This window comes from Chionomys nivalis, chromosome 13 (assembly GCF_950005125.1).
Source record: "Chionomys nivalis chromosome 13, mChiNiv1.1, whole genome shotgun sequence".
NCBI classification, from domain to species: domain Eukaryota; kingdom Metazoa; phylum Chordata; class Mammalia; order Rodentia; family Cricetidae; genus Chionomys; species Chionomys nivalis.
In genome coordinates, this window is record NC_080098.1 from 76,313,147 (window position 1) to 76,335,287 (window position 22,141).

The window sequence follows — 22,141 nt, forward strand, 5'->3', positions numbered from 1 at the left end:
GAAAGATATGAAAGAAACAAAAATAGACATAAAGAAAACTAAAATTTTTTCTAAATTATTTCTTCTTTTTGTCCCATACCAGACAGCTCTTGACATGAGACAGAAACTCTGAATTTTTATTTTAACAACATGTTTGGATTTAGAGGACAGAGCTGTTGTCCAACTCCAAAGCCAGCTCTATATATTCACACATACACACAAATATGTATATATATATATATATACATATATGTATGTATATATATGTGTGTGTGTTTTGATCACCTGTCCTTACAAGTCACGTTCCTTTTTCTTGATGATCCCTATTGGATAGTTATTTTTCCTTCTGTCAACATCCAAACCTCCAGGATCTCTCGAATTTTTGAAGATGTATATTTTCCTGTAAAAACAAGAGCAGAACCCTGCCCTAACCCTATATGGTTTCCTTACCACCTGTATGGTTGTCACCATTGTGGATGAGCTGTCATTTCCCTTTTTCAAGAGATTTCTCTTTTTCAAAGGGAATCTTTATTAATTTTGATGGTATCCATAGATTTTCTTCTCCTGTGGAAACAGGAGCAAAAACGTAGCACATCTCCTGGCTTCATTGTGAGGTCAACACATCCTTGAAACACACCAGCTGATTTAATTCAGAAGACTTTTCTATTATCCAATGTCTCTCTGCTGCGATTGTCCCTTTCTCATTAGAGTTAAGAAAATTCAAGGTTTGGGGGCTGGCGAGATGGCTCAGCGGTTAAGAGCATTGCCTGCTCTTCCAAAGGTCCTGAGTTCAATTCCCAGCAACCACATGGTGGCTCACAACCATCTGTAATGAGATCTGGTGCCCTTTTCTGGCCTGCAGGCATATATGCAGACAGAATATTGTATACTTAATAAATAAATTAAAAAGAAACCAAAAAAAAAAAAAGAAAATTCAAGGTTAATAAAGCATTATGTAATCTATTCCTGGCGGTATTTTCCATCCCTTTCTGTTTAACATATCCTTAATAGTTTGATTTGATCTTTCTACAACTGCCTGACCTGTAGGATTGTGTGGTATACCTGTAATATGCTTTATATTTTAATAAGCAAAAAAACCAGTTTCATTTTCTTAGACTTATGCTGGACCATTATCTGTCTTTATTTGTGCAGGTATACTCATGATGACCATAATTTCTAATACATGTGTGATTACTGAATCAACTTTTTCTAAGCTTAAAGCAGTTGCCCACTGAAAACCTGAGTGTCAATGGTATGGTGTATATATTTTAATTTTCCAAATTCTGCAACATGGAACACATTCATCTGCCAGATTTTATTCCTTTGAGTACCCTTTGGGTTAGTTCCTGCAGGTAGTAGTGTTTGGTTAGAGAAAGAGCAAGTAAGCCGGGCGGTGGTGGCGCACGCCTTTAATCCCAGCACTTGGGAGGCAGAGGCAGGCGGATCTCTGTGAGTTTGAGACCAGCCTGGTCTACAAGAGCTAGTGCCAGGACAGGCTCCAAAACCACAGAGAAACCCTGTCTCGAAAAAACAAAAAAAAAAAACAAAAAAAAACAAACAAACAAACAAACAAACAAACAAAAGAGCAAGTAGGACACCTCTTTATAATCTCCATAGCTTGTTGCCATGTAATAGAAAATTCTTTCTTTAAACCTTTGGTATTGACATGATGGAGGAAGGTCATTGGTTAAATAATAAAGAAACTGCCTAGGCCCATTTATAGGCCAGCCCTTAGGTGGGTGGAGTAAACAGGCAGGATGCTGGGAGAAAGAAGCCGAGTAGGGAGTCGCCATGATTCTCCCACTCCAGACAGACGCAGGTTAAGATCTTCCCTGGTAAGCCAACTCGTTGTGCTACACAGAATATTAGAAATGGGTTAGATCAATATGTAAGAGCTAGCCAATAAGAGGCTGGAACTAATGGGCCAGGCAGTGATTAAAAGAATACAGTTTCCGTGTAATTATTTCGGGGCATAAGCTAGCCATGCGGGCGGCCAGGTGCCAGAGACGCAGCCCTGCCGCTCCATATTACAACATTGACATGATGTTTCTTATGGAACTCTAAAGCCTTTAACACATTTCCAATCAGTAATCAATCAATTTCTGCATTACCTTGTGCTAGAGGATCTGGCAGATCCGTATGGGATCAGATGTATGTTATGTATATGGGACAAAGCCTATTCTTGATTATACTTGCACCTGTATGAATAACGAAGTCAATTCTGTATCATCTGGTATAAATTCAGCAGTTTCAATATGCAAAACAACTTCTGCATATTGTGAATCAGTAACTATATTAAGAGGTTCATTAAAAATCCTTAGCACATTTTGGTGAGGATTTTGGTGTGTGTGTGGGGGGAGTGTCATCTAGCAGTGTAGGTGGTGAGTTGGAGAGAATGTCCCACAAGCTCTGATGATGTTTAAGAATGAGGTGAGGTTGTCTAGAAAAGCCTGATATTTAGCACTTTATGTAAGAAGGTGTTGGGGGAGGGGGAGTCCTTTTGAACTTGAAATAGCACTGTATGTGGGGCTTCAGAGGGTTTCTGGGTATCCAGCAGAGCCTGATTCCTAGCAATATATTTGAGCTGCAATGGTAGAATAATGTCCAAGAGTATCTTGCCTTGCCACATACGTGATGACATGGTAGGTAGGAAGGTAGGTAGGTAGGAAGGTTCTGAATCTAGTATATGTGAGGTTTTGGCAAAGAACAGTGTCCAGCAAGGGCCTGATAAACTACCAATGTATTTTAGCAGGCAGAGGTGGGGGTGTAAGATTGTCCAAATAGGGTCTGACATCCAGAGTGTATATGGTACAGCTACAGTGATGAGTTACCCAGTAAGACTTAATACTTAAATGGTTATATGGGGTCCCAGAAGAGGAGTAGCCACATAGAATGAAAATCACCAGTGTATATGATGCAGCAATGGTAGAAGGCGTGTCTAAAACATACAGAATTCTAGTTATCAGCTTTTGTAGGATACCTTCCACTCCATATATACTTGAGATATTAACCTCCGCTGGATACCATCTCTGGTACATAAAAGTTTCTAGGTTATCGGCTCTGTTGCCCCCTAGCTCATACCCCAAATATACTGCCAACTCACAGACCCTGATGGACTGCTGCTGCCCAATTGCAGCAGAAGACACCGTTCATTATTTTGGAGATGGATGACCACCAAGGACAGCTGCAGCTTAGAAGACAAGCTGTGTGTGCTGCAGAGGGTGGAAGTGCAGAAATTACTCAAGACACTTGGAGGTCCCAGATCGTGCATGAACCCCAGACATGGAACATTGTACTATTTACACTTTTGGAGTTTGGCTTTCATAGTGACTGTGCCCTGGTTCTTTCCTCTTGAAGAAAGTAATTGTTATTTTACAGGAGCCTCCAGTTGAAAGACTCTGAATTTTATAAGACTCTGGGTTTTAAAAAGATTGGCTATTTTAAAGATACTGAACTATTAATGTGTTGGAATTTGTAAAGACTTAGATTTTTAAAGTTACTTAAAATTTTAATGTGAGATCTTGGAGATGAATGTGAAAGTAAAAGTTGTGGCTTAACGGTTATGGTAATGTGTTTGTGTGTCAAGCTGATAAGAGGTCAATTGTGCTTGGTGGTTTTATGTCACTTCCATACAGGCTCAAGTCATTTGAGAGGAGGTAACCTCAACTGGGAAAATGCCTCTATAAGATGGGGCTCTGGGCAAGCCTGTAGTGAACTGTCTTAACTAGTGACTGATGGGGAGGGCCTGGTCCATTGTGGGTAGTTGCCACTCCTGGCTTGGAGGTCCTGGGTTCTGTAAGAAGACATGAGGGTCAAGGCAGTAAGCAGCATCCCTCCGTGGCCTCTACATCAGATTCTACATCTAGGTTCCTGCCCTGTGTCCTGTGCTGACTTCTTTCAATGAACAGTGATGTGGAAGTAAAAGCCAAATAAACCCTTACCTCCCCAACTTGTTTTTTGGTCATTGCAGCAATAGAAACCCTGACTAAGACAGCAGGACCTGACACCTAGCAGTGTACTTGGTACAGTGGCCTTGGGTATAAGTCTGCAGAAGGTCTTGCTATCTAAGAAGTTTATATATGGTAGTGACAGGAGGGTGTCTAGCAGGCAATGAAAAATGTATATTACACAACAGTAGGGAGTGTCCAAGTGTGGATTTGTGGAAATGAATGCAGAGCCCACAAAGACTAGAAGACCATCAGATTCCCTGGAGCTGGAGTTGCAATGGTTGTGAACCTCCCAATGTGAGTGCTGGAGGCTAGGAAACAAACTCTTTCCTCAGCAAGACCAGAAAGCATTCTTTTCAGCCTCTATTCTTGTTTTATGTACCTTTTACCTATTAGGAACAGGAGAGATATTTCTATGCCCATAGCAGCATTGTTCATGTATGACTTAACATTTGATGTGATGGGAGGTTCACAAGGAACTGTTAAAACCATTTTTTAAAAAACTTTTTAGCGCACGCCTTTAATCCCAGCACTCGGGAGGCAGAGGCAGGTGGATCTCTGTGAGTTCGGGACCAGCCTGGTCTACAGAGCTAGTTCCAGGACAGGCTCCAAAGCCACAGAGAAACCCTGTCTTGAAAAACCAAAAAAAAAAAAAAAAAAGTTTTAATTAGCTGAAGGATTACTAACTCAGTTATATTGACAGCTACCTAAAAAAGAACCCAAAAGAGCAATGACAAAACTTGTTATTTAAGACATTTAAGTATCCATTGAAAATTTATTATGCATTAGGAAGCTTAGCCTAAAAACCAACAGCATAGTAAAAAGATATGTTATATCTGTTCATGGCAGAACAGGCTTCAAAATATATTTTCCTTTAAATGTATTCAGTCAGTACACAATCCTTTATAAAAGTTGTATATATTTTTTTTCTGTCAATACCTTCATTATTTATAAATACAAGATTTACACAGCACCCCATCAAAAAATTAAAATCCTTACAATATCTACATGTTTTCATACCTATAAAACTTTCAAAGGAGTGCTTTGTTAAAGATAGACCCTAGTTAATGGTCCATTTACTGTGCAGCAAAATATAAAATCTGTAAAGTTTTCTTTGTCCATAAAACATCTCAAAAATTAGCAAGATAATTATCATGAAACTGAGCTTCACTAACCTTCATAATTTTTAAAGGAATTTGATGTGTGCATTCCCATGAGATTCTAAATTCAGAAAAACAGACTAAGATACAGATTGGTTGAAAACACACACATTCTACATTAACAGTTAAGGCAGGAGTATGATGAGGAAACGGAAGTAGGACATAGGAGATACAGGAAGGAGCATTCTCTGCTGTTACTCTCATCACCTTGTAGGAATGTTCAAATTGTTAAAACAACAGAAACTAGAATGCTTCATGGTTGGTTGTTTAGCTTTGAGATAGGATCTTAGTATGCTGCCAAGGCTAGCCTCAAATTTCAATCCTCCTGTTAAAATCTGTAAGTAGCTGGGCTACAGGCTTGATTTTTTTTCTTCCTCTTCTGTAAAATTACTTTGTATACCAAGAATCTTTTCTGCTTGTTCAACATTATTTGAATTTTCTAAGAAAGACTTTCTTTATCTAATAAAGGTAATCATTGGCCCACACACTATTAAGGTTTGTTTTCAAGAAGCTTAAGAAATAAAAAAATTAAAAGGAAAGCAAAACTAGGTTTTCACTTAACCTTTGGACAAAGTCAGTAGATCCCTGATACCAAGTAACTCTTTAGAATGGCCACTCATCAACACCTATAGACTAAGAGGAATAATTCACAGAAAGAATGAAAGAAGGCAGTTAACACTCTTGTCTCATACCTTCTACCAAAAAGGGAACAAAATTTCTGTCACTCTCATTCTAGTTACTGAAGAAAAGGTAAGCTTTCCTACCAGACACGATTTTCCTATTAAAGATTTAGTCTTGATTCCATATAACCTTGAGAGTTTCATATTTTCTGTGAAACATTTTCAATCTTTCTTAGAATATATGAACAGGAAGAAAAAGAATGGGAGTCAAGGAACAGAAAGAGGCAGAAGAGTGAAGGGTAAAGGCATGAAAGAGTAACTTATTAAACTTGGCCCAAAGGATGCTGTTAGCATTTCCCCTCCAGCACCATGAAGTCTCCAGGTGGTACAGCTTCCTCCATGGCTCTCAGACGGTGTCTGCAGAACCTCCCTTACTGCTGGGTACTCCTGGGTTATAGTTCAGTGCACTGATTTCCAGGCTCTTCAAAGGAGAGCTCCCAGATGCTGCTGTCTTGCAGTAATGGCTCAATGTCCTCATCACAGCCCTGTTCAGGGGGAGTGCTTGGGCTGCTACTGATGTTGTTGCTATGTTTTTGAACTCCACCGGTTTTACGGTATTCAGGGATGAATAAGGCAACCAGAAAAGACATAAGAACTATACATGCTCCAAATAAAAATGGTGGGCCTGGGATGAAAGCTCCCTGATGGATATAAAAAAACAAATGAAGACAGAAGTTAGTTAAGTATTTATTTATTTTTCTATTTGTTTATTTTTTTTTTAAGACAGAGACTTGTGCTATTTAGTCTAGAGTAGTCTTGACATCACAACCCTTCTGCTAATATCTCTCAAATGTTAGGATCATAGACATGTATTAACAGACCCAGCATGGTTAGGATATTTTTTAAAATTACAAGCTAATTTTAAATGATTTTTTGAAAAGTCTAGTTAATTGTTTTAATAGGCCTGTATTTCATTAATCAAGGCAAATTCTAATAGAGATTAATGTTTGGAAAATAACTCAGGGCAACAAATCACTGTTTTTTATATTATTTCTAATTAATAGATCCTACCCTATATACTTACAAAAGCAGTAATTTTCTTTCTGTAATCTCGTTACCTCAGATCATACATTTCTACATATGAATATTAATAATTTCAGATTTGTACAGAACTCTGTATAAATGTTTATCTTTAAAAAAACAGAAGCTCAGTAGCTTAATTTTTAGTAAGTTTTTTTTTTTTTTTTTTTTTTTTTTGTAAAGACAGAGTCTGTTGTATCCCAGGCTGGCCTCATACTTATGTAGCTAAGAATGACCCTGAACTTAAGATCTTCTGCCTTTACCTTCTGATTGCTAGAGTTACAATCATGTACTATCACACTTCTTTTAAGTTTTGTACATTTTAGGCAAGCACCTACCAACTAAGCTATATACCAAGTCCCTTAAACTAAATTTTTAGGTAATTTTATATTTTATTTAGGTTAAATTTAGCCAGATAATAGCATACTATTCACAGTGACTAGGTGAAAAGAGGATGTAAATAAGGTACAGACACTTTTTCATATAAGACATTAAATCTGTTATGAGCCCTTTCTGATCCCAAGCAATGAGCTGCTGCTGTCAAATGCAATGATGATGAATAAATAGGAATCTAAAGCCACAAGATTATGCTATAATCAAAGATAACCAGTATAACACAGATCACCAAGTTACCTGTAAGGGATCATCATCAGAATTCAAGTCTGGGCCCAATTCGTTTAGTTCAACATGGAACAGGTAGAATATGAAGCCATACAGTGCTGGCCCTAGGCCATTACAAAGTCCTCGTATTCCTGTTATAATCCCCTGGGCAACCCCTAGATCACAATGAGAAGGGAGTCAGTCTCTCAGAAAAGTGCCTCACATATAGAGCTTATCTAGGACACTCCATCATTAAGACAGACTTGGCTGGAATGAGCCATCATAGTTTAGGCTAATTATCTATAGCATCTATTACAGTCATTAGAGTTCATCATGATATTGTCATTCATTATACAAATGTTTTCTTGGGTTGCATTATGTCTATTTAGTAGTCAGTACTCTCTGTGTGAAGGTATACAAGGAAAAAATTGAATTCAGTTTCTGAAAACCTTTTGAACTAGATCTACCATTTAATGAGAAATAAGAAAATATTAAATAATTATTTCCTTATGTAATTTCAATTTTTCTACGGGTTAAGACTTCCTTCTACTGGGCGGTGGTGGCACACACCTTTAATCCCAGCACTCGGAAGGCAGAGGCAGGCGGATCTCTGTGAGTTTGAGACCAGCCTGGTCTACAAGAGCTAGTTCCAGGACAGGCTCCAAAACCACAGAGAAACCCTGTCTCGAAAAACCAAAAAAAAAAAAAAAAAAAAAAAAAAAAGACTTCCTTCTTAACTCATTTAATTGTTCATGTACAATAAAAGTATGTTCTCCATTCAGACCTCCTAGGCCACATGTGAATACAAAGAGGCTCCGCCTGGCCCTGGGTTGTCATCCGCAACCCTCCATCTCATGTAGACGTCCACTCAAAAATTCTGGAAGCATCAATTTCTAGATATCGCAACTTTCTAATATGGTAAGCAAAACATGGGTTTGAATCACATGAAATGCATATTTTTGTAAATCAAAAATAGGCAAGTATAATAGTATTCATACCCAGCTAAGTTACTGCAGTTAATGGTGATAACACAAAGGATGTCACTTAAGTCCATAAATCTAAGGATGGATACAACTTACTCATACAGCAAACTCATTATGTGGGAAAACAGGTGTAATAATAAATAAACTATCTTTTAAAATTTAATTTTTGTTGAAAACTTTAAAAGTCCTCTTACAAATTTAAAAACATTTCCCTTTAGGGATAGAGGTGTAGCCTAGTATATTCAAGGTATTGGGTTTATACTGGCATCAGATCATACCAAATCACTATGTACATTTGTGTTGTTTTATACACATACACACACACACAAATTTTCCATTTTCCTGTAACACAAATAAATATTACAATGAATATTTACAATTAAATGAAAATAAAAAACAATAAATGAGATAAAAATCTCCTACTTCCTGACTATGGTAGGGTGGGCCATTAGAAGATGGAGGAAAAAAGGGTTAATTTTGGCATCAGAACTGGCTAAAAAGGAAACACACAGAGGAAGAAAGAATAAAGTCTGTTTTCTACACAGCAATTCTAAGTCACGTCATCTCTCCCTATCTCCAATTACTAACCAGAGTTTTCTTCATCTTTTCAAAGATTCCTTTCTTAAATTAAGCTCCTGAGACTGAATTATTTCAAGTTAACTTTTAGTGACTAAGGGGATAATACATTGTTAATTTGCTATTATTATTTAATAGAAATCTATTGAAATAAGATTATAAACTGCTTAATTCTGATGACAATGTAATCAGAAATGAAACTAGAAATGGATGTTTTCTATTTCTAACTATTACTAATAACCTGAATGGTTGAGTCTGGATTGTTAAAGTCTGAGCGTGAGCAAGGAGGAAAACAGAATTTCTGTATTTGACAAAATAAGCAGATATGCTCCTATGACAGGGGCCCACTGCTGTCAATTGTTATTGTTATGGAGGATGCAGGATTTCATACTTCAGGAAAGAGAAGTTCCAGCTGAAGGAACAAGGGTACAAATCTCACCTTGTTGATCTGACTCTGCATTCCTAGAGATGAGGGCACTGACTGCTGGGAATGTAATGCTGGACATGGCAGCCACAGTTCCTGCTGCCCACATCATCCTGAAAAGATTAATGAAGGCTGTAAGAAGGTTTTAAGATACTTTTAATCAGTGGTAACAGTGCAAATGTTTTGTATTACCTCATGTTCCATTTTATTTATTTTTCACTCTTTAAAAATGGATTTCCTGGGCAAGGTATAGTTTTCTAAGTAATTTTAGTAATCTCAGCATCCAAAAGGCTCAGGCAGAAGCAGCATGAATTCAAGGCCAGTCTGGGCTACAAAGTAAGTCTCTCTGTGAAAAGAATCCATACTAACACTGACCACAGACTGGGATGCAGATCAAAGAATATTTTATTTTCTCTTTCAAAAGTCTCTTCTTCCAGGTTGCCCCACTGTCATTTCCAAGTGTAGGCACAAGTTCTTAAAAAGTTGTCTATTCTTTTATTGTTTTAAATAAACACCACATCTCCATCTGCACCTGTCACTAACTTTTTACATTTCTCGAAAATTCATCTTTCACAATGTCCTTGGGCTGTGTGGTCTGTCAGGCTTGATGGCACTGTTTGTTGTTAAATGAATAAACAAAGACTGCTTCAAACCTTTGTCCTTTTCTCAGTGGAAAAAAAAGTCATGATAATGTACTTCCTTTGGGGTGGTCTTTATTGACATTTAAAAATCTTATTATCATAAAGTCTTTTTAACACTTTATAAAGTGGTTTGACTAGACTAGCCAGATACTGAACCAGAGTTCACAAACCCCCCAACCAAAAACACTGAATCATCAACTTAATCTTAGGCAAAATGTAACATAGAACAAATGGTTCATATGAAATGAAATTCAGAATTTCATATCTGCTTCCCAACTAATCTCTAATCAACAAAGCATTTCTAATAGCTCCATTTATGAATGCAAATGAGTAAATGAGGACTAATTCATGCCTACAATGGAAACTGAGACTCTGCAGTATCTGGCAATAAGGTACACAAGGACACTTGTCATACAGGAGAATGGAACTCAAGACTTCCTGTTCTTTTTTTTTTATCAATAGGTCTTAATTTGACCTTTCTTCCCATTTATAGGAAGCTAAAATATGAATACTTAAAGAAAATTGATACAGGATACTCACATGACTTTGAAGAACATATTATTGTTCATCAAATGATTTATTTTATGATAGTTAAATTACTGCCTAAGTGTACCAGCAAAGCATGCTGTAATCTGTTGTTATTCAGTGTCTTTTTGTTTTGACTATATGTCATATCCTGAAAGTGGGTTAATATACTTAAGAAGCAGAAGTACAGGGACTAAGAGACCACAGAGTTCAGTTCTAAATGGAACATCTATATCATAACTCCTTCCCACAAGGCTCAGGGACCATTCAAAAAGAGTTAAGTTGGAAGATTTTAACAGCCAGAAGTAGTGGACATATTCAGAGAAACAGTATTTGCTAGATTTGACAGCACAGTTGCACACATGAACTCGCAGCAACTGCACAAGATCCAGTCAGCCAGAATACCGGTATGAGTGGAGGAGCATTTATGAAGTCCCACCCCAGGCTGAGGAGCTGTAGACAACTGGTGGCTTCTGGGGAAATGGGAGGGGGTGTTTTCAGTTTTCTTCAGGAATGCAGACCCTAAGAAACTACTCACGTGTCTATTATCTCTACATATACAAATAGTACCAAGTGGACACAGTGGGTTTAAAAACAAAAGATCACATTAGGTTAGGGGAAAGTGATCAAAACATGTATGATATTATCCAACAAGTAAAAGAGAATGTATACACAAAGTCAGCCATGGTGGCTCAAACCTGTAATACCAGCATTCAGGTGGCCTTGGCAGGAGAACTGCAGCAAGTCTAAGGTCAGTCTGGGCTACAATATTTGATTGTTTCAAAAAATACACAAATCTACCCACCCTCAAAAAAAGGGAAAGGAGCGAGAGTGTGTGAGTGGAGAGATCACGAGTGAACGAGAACTGTATTGGAGGGCTGGTAGATGACAACACACATATAATTAAGCAATGACTCCAGAATTAGTGAAATCTTTATAAGACATTTCAAATCTTCTAGCTCCACTCCTGCCCAAGCATGAAATGCTAAATACAACAAACTAGTGAGACAACCCCCCCTTTTTTTTAAAAAAAAAAAAAATAGTCAAATAGCCTTAGCTCCTTTAAGACTCATTATATCTGTTAATATTCACTGCTTTTTGCTTGTTTGTTTTGATAATATGTGAATTAAGGGAAGCTTACCAGGCCTGAGATCCAAAACCATACCAGGCAAGTTGGAGCATCTGGAAACCCAAGCCAAGGAGGACAGTATTCTTATTCCCTAGTGATCTCATCAATTTGCTAAGGAAGACTGTCTGTAAGGCAAAGAGGATAACTCTCAGAAGCCATATGAGCACACATGAATTTGATCACAAACTCAAATTCAGAGCATAAGTTCTTTTGGTGAATTCCACTCACTGATGGCCAAAGTCTTTTAAGGGTACATATGTCTGGTTATAAACCCCAAGAGCAGGCAGTTGTTGGGAGCAGTGAGACCCCAGATCCTGAATTTCTTGTAATCCCCTGATCTGAGTGCCTACAGCTGCTCTGAGCACGAGACCTTCAGGAGTTCCTGATGGCAGGAGAGTGGTTTCTGGTGGGTTTGGCTGGGGCATGGCTCTCTCTATATAATCTGCCCCTGAACACAATAAAGGGGGCATTCTTGGGGAATTCAAGGATGACCCATGTTGCTGTCTCTCTGTCTGTGTGTGTCTGTATATTTTAACCTCCAGCCCCTTGCCCGAAGCTCGCGAACTGGATGCCAGCCACGGGGGAGGGCGGTGAGCGGCAGGCAGTTGTGATAATTCTTCAGGGGTGGAGTTCAAGGACTCTAGTGCTGATCTGGGGCTTAGGGCCTTTGACTTCCTTCCAGAAAAGCCTGTCTAACTGGTGTTCCTCTAGTCCCTCCCAAAAGGTTAATACAGCTGCACTGCAGTTATCATGACTGAGAGGATCACACCTTAGCCTTCTTTGGAGAAATGTCAACAAGCACTTAATGTTCAGCAGAATTCCACACCTGTAAATGTTCATCAAGGTTTACTATTCTCTCGTAGTTAACAATTTCACAAAATCAAGAATAAGAGCTTCATTTTTAATAAATATATATTATGTTAAATATAACTTGTAGGGACAGTACGAAAAGGAAGATAAAGACACCTATGGGCAAACAATTAAGGTTAATATAAAAAACAAAAGAAAATCATAATCAACTTAGAAGTTTAACATAATTTGCTAACATGTTCCAACATTTAAAACAAAAACAGCAAAGAAATAGTTTGCTTCTATGTATTCATTCTCTCATTTGGTAGGACTAGTTAGTTTCCCAGACTTCTCATTTCCTCTGCAGAGAGTTAATCACAGAAGAACAAGTAGCCAGGCCGAGATAGCCATTTCGAGGGAACAGTCTCTGGGCAATCCACATAAGCTATAGTAACTGTCCCTGAAGCATAGGAGGACAATATTCTTGCCTTTCTAGATTGAAATTATAATAGGTTGGAAAGAATGCACTGCTATTTACTCACTATATATATTCTAATATGCTGATCCTTGTTTGTTTAATCCTGGAGACAGCAGCATCTAGAAGACACTTATTTCTAATTAATTTTCACATTCCATTGGTTAATTTTGCTGTATCTGGTTACTTTATTTTCCTTTAAAATAGTTTTTATACCTATTTATTACATGTGTATACACATGTCCCAGCATGTATGTGGAGGTCGGAGGACAACTTGCAGGAGTCAGTTTTCTCCTTCTACCATGGCGGTTCCAAAGACTGAACTCAGGGCATTGCTTGGCAATAAGCTTCTCTGACCAAGTCATTTCGTCATCCTGTTAACCCAGTTGTTTTGGCAGTGAGTAAGAAGAATGGATCCAGCACAAATTACAAATAACAATCTAATGAAATCTGTATGAAGTTCTACTGAATCCTAAGGACTTCAGTATTGTATGTACAACCAGTTAAGTGAGTTGTGTACCTACCAGCTTCCTGAATTCAGTGGTTCTCTACATGATTAAGGTATGTTACAGTAGGAGTTAAGCAGCTGAGGCAACAGTGTGGAAGAACTCTTTGAAACTTGTATCCTTGGCTTCTTATAGAACTGAGGTTATCAGGATTGGGGGGGGGAAGCTTTGCCTTTTTAATCCACATGTTGTAAAAAACACTCACCTGAGCCACAATTGACAAAATTCCTACCATAGCTATGAATGCCACAATTTTCACAGATCCAAAACCTATGACCTGTAGAAATGAGAAAAAACAAATAAAAAATCACTTTTGTAATAAGAGCTATTAGAGATATAATTAATAAGAAATTGTTTTTTCCCTATTAAAACTGACAGGAGAAAATAGCTGAGGGAAGTTCACAAAAGCAGTAGGCAGAAGCTGAAAAAATTAACCCAAAATTTATAGTTAAATGTGACATAAAATAATTATAAGTAAGCACAAATTGTGAATTTTTTGAAAATTTTATTATGCCTACTGTTTAGTATTCCCTCTCTTAATTAGTCTGCCCCAGTGTGGAGACAATGAGAGCACAATAAAGAGAGTGTAAAAGAAAGCAACTTGACTTTTACTGTTGCCAAGGTAGAACTGGACCATCAGTGAAGTCAGTGGCTCTTGAGTCCGGTTATATTTTAAAATTATGTGAGCAACAGAGAAAAGGAAAGAAGGGGAAAAAAGAGAACAAGAGGATGTCAGACCCCACTGAAGATGAATTATATTAGACTTCGAGGTATGGTCCAGCGGTAGGTGTGCTGTGAAAGCTCCTATATACTTCTATTAAGTAAACAGCCAAGTCTGACTGGCAATGACCTCTAAACCTCCAACTGCAACAGTAACTATAAAAGGATTAATAATTTTTAAAAGGATACATTACTTTGTCTTCTACTGAAATTCTATAAAGTACAGGAAAATACTAAAAATAACTTTATATAGTCTTCTTACTTCATAAATGAGCATCTCCCACCCAATCACAATTACTAGTGCTAGAACCTCTGGGTCTTCTGTTACAACCTAATCATATTCAATTACAAAATCTGGACCTGGTGGTATAGCTCATGCCTATAATTTCAGCACTAAAGGAGGTGAAGGCAGCCTATTATCAGCTTTATGCATAACTGCTAAAACATGTAAGCAATGCCAAGAGTGAACTTATCACAAAGTACAGATTGAGTGGTGCTCCTTTATAAAAATATACAGGTTCATAAACCGTACCAAATGAATCCCTTTGGTACCAGCGTGCACCTGTGGGTAAGAGATATGACAGCTCTGTATCTTCTCTTAATTTGGTTCAATGTAAATGCAGACTGCACTTTAGTTTCCCAGCTGCCCAGACCCAAATAATCACACAAAACTACATTAATTACAACACTGTTTTATTAACCAATGATAATAAAACATATTCTCAGCATACAGAGAGAAATCCCACATTGTTCACTCTAAATGCTATTTTAGACAAGGGTCTCAGATTTGGTGGTGGATGACTTTAATCCCAGCACTCAGGAGACAAAGGTTTCTGTAAGTTAGCCTGGTCTGCTCAGCAAATTCTAGGCCAATTAACCAGGTTTACAGAATCAAAAGGCTCAGAGTTTTGTTTCTGATAATTCTCTATTTTAAAGGAATTTTTCCAAAGTAGATGTCTTACTGTGTTCTTAAATCCTAGATACAAGCAACACCCTTGCCTCACAGCAAGAAAGTAGCGACCCACACCTGTCGCTCCAGTTACTCATGAGGCCATTATACGCCCCTGCTTTGTGACGTCTCTAGAAATAAATTCACATTTCCTTTTCTACAATGGTTTCTCCAACCTATCTTAGACAACTCTCAGTCTTTGATATCTACATGTTAGAGGGCTACTAGGGACTACTCACCTGCCTGAGATAGAGAAAAAAGCTGGAATATTGTCCAGCTTCAGGAAGGTATGAGAGAAACACTGTGATGCAGATGAGTAAGACTGTAGAATCTTTTCCAACTTTCTTTAAGGACTGGGAATAAGTAGAGAGCAAAAACACAAATGTCAGTGTTCTTGTGACACTGGCTTCACTATTTTTATATATCTCTGTCAAGATATCTTGAATAACCTATAAACAGGCCCTGAAAAAATGTTTTTACCAAACCTTCTTAAGAAAAATCAATTATCTCTCTGGATTTGTAAAGTAACTTCTTTTATATGATTTTAATTACAAGGTTTTCTTTCTTTTTCTGACACAAAGTCTCATGTAGCCAAGGCTGGGCTCAAACGTGTACGCAGCTGAGGATAAACTTGATATTCTGATCCTTCTTTTTCACCTCGTCCATAGTTTTCACTATACATAAAATCACTCTATTCTTCAAGTTATTGATAGTCAAGTTGCCTGAAACCAGGAAGACAATTGGTATATCCTAAAACTTATTTGAACAGGAGTGACAAGTGTCACACAACTTTTAGGTCATCATCTATAAACTTTGAATAATCAATACCAAAACAACTAATGTCTACTAAAACCTTGCTACACAAGACATTAGATCAGTTAACTTACACATGTTAATTGGAGACCTTATAGCTGCCCTGAAAAATAAGCCACAGTAGTTCTGTTTTACAGAGAAGTTTCTACATGTAACTTGATCACTACCAGGGATAAATACATATACATACATACTTACACACTCACATACATATATAGATAAGTAGCTTGCAGGCTCTCTAGCCCATTCTTGATTCCTTCCCCAAACTCCTTGCTCACCATCTGACAATATAACTAACACGTAAGAGGAACAGGCAAGATCTCCAGGAAGTACTCAGAGTGATCATTTTAGAAAATAATTTTAAAGAACTGGGGAGATGGCTCAGTTGATAAAGGCCTGCTGTACAAGCATGAAGAGTCAAGTTTGATTTGCAGCACATAAAAAAGCAAGGCACTGTGGTGCATGCCTATAATCCTAGCACTGGGGAGGCAGAGACAGGAAGATCCTTGGAACTTTCTGGTCAGGTAGTCTTACGAGATTGATGAGTTCCAGGTTCAGGAGAAACCCTGACTCAAAAAATAAAGCCAACTGTGATAAGAGGATGACAGTCTGACAATGTGGTTTACAACTATTCTATAAAAGTCGGTATGACAGGGAGAGAGAGAGAGGTACAAAAATTTCCTAGCACTATTTCTTGTTAGTGTGATATACTCCCTACTACATCCCTCTCCTACTATCTTCATTTATTTTATTAAGTGATAAAAACAACCATGTCTTTGAGGGCAATATTTTGTCTTACAACTTAGTTCTGTATTTCTCAGTCTCTCAGCCCTTTACTTGTAAGTAAAGTTTTTTTAATTTTTACTGTAAAAGAAATGAATCAACAATTGTTGGTATATATATATATATATCTGAGACTGTATATATAGTCTTATTTTTCTCAGTAAAAAGAAATATATAGGAAGTAAATATTTTCATGTCTTATTTACCGCAAAAGGGTCTGCTTGTTTCCAAGAAATCTGAGCTCCCCAGGAAGCAGGTCTAATTTTCTCTGGTAGAGATTCTGGAACTGCTACCAAAATGAAGCAGATGTCTAGGAGAGCCACCACTGTGGCTACCAGCACAACAAGGCTGTCTCCATAATTTGCAGAGAGGAATGTTCCAATGGCTGGGCTGCTAACCAGACTAGCTGCAAAGGTAGCTGAGACCTATGGGAAAAAAATACAGTCATTAGGATCCTAAATATGAACATCAGTGGAGACAGCATGCTCTCCCTCAGAGTCCCACCTACTGCAGGTATATAGCTACAGATATCCTCCTCCCTCAGTGAATGCCTGGCACCCACAGGGGTCAGAAAAGGAACTAGAGGAATGGATAGTTATGAGCAGTCCTCTACAAGAACAACTGCTCTTAACTGCTAAGCCATCTCTGAAGACGCCTCTCTTGGATTCAGCAAGACAAATGTGTTGCATACAAATTTTAAGAATAAAAGAGAAGGAAAACAATTTTGCTTAAAAATATATTCACCCACGAAATGGAGATATTAACTAAGTGGAGATATTCTGGGGAGCTATAATTAAAGTACGATATAAATGAACAGTGTAAGAGTTCACTAACTGGTTTTGCCTGTTTAACTGGAAAACATCTCCTACACTGTTCACTGGGGTTATATCTCAGTGGCATGCACCTGCTTAGCATGAGGCATGGTAGTTCATGCCTGTTATCACAGTACTTAGGTTGGTACAGGACTTCTAAGTTCAAGGCCAGGTCTAAGCTACATAATAAAACTGTCTCAAAAAAAAAATCCTAAATCTCTGAAGATTTATAGATGATGAAATCTATAAATTTCTCAGGTACTGTATCTGATTCATCCAAAACCAGTATATTTCCCCACATACCCATTTATTTCTTTATAACTATTTCATTAACACAGTGGGGGGGAAAGGTAGCTGGTTTTAAGAGAAAAAGCTATAACCAAAATAACTGCATTAATAAAAATAAAAGAATGAAGGCTGGGGATATATAGCTAAGTGATAGACTATTTAGCTAGCATATTCAGGACACTGGGTGTGATCATTAGTACCACTCATACCAACACCCACACAAAAGAAAATTAAGATTTGTGGAGGGGTTAAAGCTTTCTGGTTAGGGCAGTAGCTAGTAAGCCTTATTACACTGCAGCTCTATGTTCTACATTTACAAATATAATGTAAATATTCATTCTCTAAATTATAAGCAAATTAGAGTACCAAAAACATGCTGATAAGTTTTTAAAACTAGAAGATGCTATTAGAAAAAAAAATCACATAAGGAGTTAGTGAGTTAAGAAAAAAAACACTATAAAGAGTGAAATGAAATTAGAAGATATCATGGGGGTTCTAGGGGTGTGTGAGATGAATATGATCAAGATATAATATATATATATATGTATGAAATTTTAAAAGATTAAGTAAAAATGCTATTTAAAAAGAAGCACTAGAAATCACTATATCTGATTATGATTCCTGGTAAGCAATGACATCTTTGTATCACCTATTATCCAACAACTGAATATAAAAACATAATACATATAAAACTAATGCTACATTAAAATGCTTTCAAAGCTAAAAATGATAGAAAAAAGACTTTTGCAGTGAAGAATAAAGATATGGAGAATTTTAGTTTGGAAAACTCAGTTATTTAGTATGTGAAAATGACAGAGATCTTACCATTTTATTTGAAAAAGTCCAGGCAGCCACATAACTGCCACAAATTGCAAAAACATGCAAACAGCTATGGGAACTGTGCTGTACTCTCTTCAGTTGTTACTTGAGCACTAGGGTACCATCCTCAAGTGTTATGGACACAATGTTAAGTTTTTGTGCGGTCACATCTCATAGCACCTGAGCATACTGCCAAGTAGGCTACTTTATGTCTTAAGAAGGACAATACTTTTGCAGATTTTGTTTAAAATTATCGAAACCCACAACAACATTCATTAAGACTCTGTTGTCATGAAATCATCTTATAGATGCATTTACAGATGCAGTGAGGAGTAACTTACCAGTAGTATTATTGATTGCTATGACCCTTAAAGAACCTCCTTCTTGGTTTTCTGAAGGAGTTCCAGAAAGGAAAGCACATTTTAATCTAAACTGGGTATCAAAGTACCTTTTAGAATTAACACATCCTGGAAATAATCGGCAGAAAATTCTCTGCAAGCTAGATAGGCTGTAAGGGAATTACTGGCAAAGACCTAGGCCTGAGACAAACCCAGTAGCCTACTGCTGAGCTGCAGCAGCTGATGGGATCGTACTTCAGAATGATACTGTATGAGCTAGGATGTTCACTCGCTGGCTACTTGCCATGCCTCATGAGTAAGCACTAATCCTAACTGTCATCTACAATGAGAAACTAAGCTAGAGATTAAGTAATTAAGTGACAGTGACTACTAGTGACTACCAAACCCTTTCTGTAATCAGCACAGAAGCACTATAAATTGTGTTTCCACTGAAAGCAAAAAATAAACAGCTATGAAAATTCCACCATAAGGAAAAAATAAATGGGGCTGACAACATGGCTCAGCATGCCTGTTGCACAGGGCTGGTAACCAGAGTTTGATTCCCAGAACATGATAGAAGAAGAGTAGCATGTTATGGTAGTTGTTCACACACACACACACAGTAAATAAAAGACAAAAAAGGGAAAAATGTTTAACCTGAAGGAAACAAAATGTCTAACCAGTCAGACATTATATGATGTATATACATCAAATATGTACATGTTTTATGTTTCCATGTATCCATTCACATTTTTATAGTCTAATAACATTGTGAGGAAATTAATGTCCGTAGACATTTTCCATGCATGATAAGACAAGGTGGAGAAGAAAGCTGCACTTCTACGAGGTATAGGATTTTGGTGCTCTTCATGACACTTACAGCCCACTTTGAATGTTTCCTTCTTCGAAGCCTTCCTATTCACTTTTTCCTCTATCCTGAACAGTAATGCACAAGTGCTTTCAATTTAGGATGACGCATGAATAATGTTCACAGGAGGTGGGAAGGGAGAGAGTGGGCAGATTGTAGTCAGAAGGGGAAAGAGACGCTAATTGTGGGTGCCTAAAGCCAATAAAATGTGGAATGGAAGCAACTTACCTGTAGGTTGGAAACTGATCAGTGAATTTACTCATTTAATCAGTTAACAGGAATGAGCGCTTAATTTTAAGAAGCAGTATTTTAAAGAAAAGGGTACAAGAGAGAAAGTAATTATCTGGGTTTCTGGCTCTTATCCTCCTTTAACCTACTACTCTCCAATATCTAGCCAGATCACTTTTCTTTCTACAACATACATATATATCCCAGATACTGAACATGAGTCTACAATTGCTCATCAATATGAGTATATGCTATCTTATCTCTAAACCATTTAAAAGTACTTTGCAGAAGGTGGATCTCTGAGTTAGAGTCCAGCCTGGCAGTCAAGACTACATGGCAAAATCCTCTCTCAAACCCTGTCTTTTTTTTTTTTAAGTGGGGGGGAAGTTAACTTGCAAAGATGTGATCTACTGCCCTTCTGGCCCAAAATGCTTCTGCTGTTATCTTTTAATAGTTCTTTCTTCTCATACATAACTATAATATCATTATCATGACTAAGAAAATGTGACTGTCTAATGTCAAAATATCAAAAAATAAATTCCTCATAACTTTTGATATTTATTCAACACCATCTTCCACATTAATAGCCTTTTGTTTTCTATAGGTTATGTCTCAAATGAGTACCTGAGACACATTGTTGAGATTCTCTCTTTCTAAAATCTATTTCTGATGTTATCTCAAACACCAATTTCTTGTCAATTTTTAACAGAATGCTATTAATTACTCTAGTTTTTACGTCTACAAGCTGGACATAATGGTGTATGCCTGTAATCCTAGCACTCTGGAAATGAAGGGAGGAAGAACTGAAGTTCAAGGTGATCCTAAGATACTCACTGAGTTTGAGTCTAATCTGCCCGAAGACCTCAAAATAACAAAAACTCCTATGACAGGTAAATTGCTACACAATATAATAAATTACTAGCCAATATAAAAATATAACCTTAGCCCTCAAGAGATTATGAAAGGAAAATTCCAAGTTTGAAGTAAACTCGGCCTACTTAAGTTTTTGTTTCAAAACAATCAAACAAAAAGTTCACCATCTTACCCATCCATAAGCAGTACTTCTTTCGTGCTCTTGAGTGAAGTCAGCTACATAGGCAAATATTACAGAGAAAGTAACTGAGAAGACTCCAGATACAGAAATCATGCCAAAATACCACCTATAAAAAGATAGTTTTAAAAAGAATATGATTAAGAACATCATCTTCTGTTAGCTGAAAGATTATTTTAATTACTCAAGTTTTATAATCAAAGGCAAAGATATCATGTGACTATTATAAACTAATGAAAATAAACTCCCGTATCTGCATATATGTTTAAAGATAAATATAAAATTAACTGGAGTTTTGTCAATATTAGCAGGAGTACATGTTGGCCTAAAAAATGGCGGGCGAGAAAGAAAAATTATGAACTAAATGAAAGAAAGCTATAGTTTTAGGTATAGCTGTACTTTTAAAGGTAGCCAATACAATAATGTTTCAAATTTCCTTTTTAAAATTTTATATGGGGTTGGAGAGATGGCTCAGCAGTTCAGAGCAGTGGCTAGTCTTTCAGATGACCCAGGTAAAATTCCCAGCACCGACATGGCAGCTCTCAACTGTAACTCCAGTTGTAAGGGGTCCAACCCCTCACATAGATATACATAACAAAACAACCTATACAAAAACAGTATAACAAAAAATGTTAACATAATTCAAACCAAAATTTTCTACAATATGCATGAATACATTGAAAAAAGTTAAAACAGCAAAAGCCAGAATATTACAGAATACAAAGTAGAGTTTATTTTATAACATAAAGATATTTTAATATTAAAAAATTACTAATTAATAGTCAGTAACATAATTAGTCTATTAATAGTTCTTTAAAATATTCAAATTTTGTTGTTACTGTCATTGTAGCTCTCTCTATATACATGATGCATGAAAGAGTAGCCATGCGTGTGGCATCATGTCTTGGGCAGGTGAGACAAGAGTTGGTTCTCTCCTTCAACTATGGATACCAGGGACTGAACACAGGTTCTCACACTTACATATCAAGTATTTTTACTCACTGAGTCATCTCATGGGCACCATAACAGTTTTTAAGA

At 37.1% G+C, this 22,141-nt stretch overlaps 1 protein-coding gene across 1 annotated transcript in view; it reads right to left on the reverse strand.

Annotated features, from left to right (window-relative positions):
• Positions 1–4,675: 4,675 nt before the first annotated feature.
• Positions 4,676–22,141, reverse strand: part of Mfsd14b (major facilitator superfamily domain containing 14B) — a 42,196-nt gene continuing 24,730 nt past the window's right edge. The window contains exons 5-12 of the mRNA XM_057787874.1: positions 21,098–21,212; positions 16,906–17,124; positions 15,343–15,456; positions 13,640–13,711; positions 11,677–11,789; positions 9,385–9,482; positions 7,420–7,562; positions 4,676–6,407 (exon numbers count right to left, since the gene is read on the reverse strand). Of these exons, the coding sequence (XP_057643857.1) occupies positions 6,159–6,407; positions 7,420–7,562; positions 9,385–9,482; positions 11,677–11,789; positions 13,640–13,711; positions 15,343–15,456; positions 16,906–17,124; positions 21,098–21,212 (1,123 nt within the window). The 3' untranslated portion in view covers positions 4,676–6,158. The remainder of the gene's footprint in view (positions 6,408–7,419; positions 7,563–9,384; positions 9,483–11,676; positions 11,790–13,639; positions 13,712–15,342; positions 15,457–16,905; positions 17,125–21,097; positions 21,213–22,141) is intronic.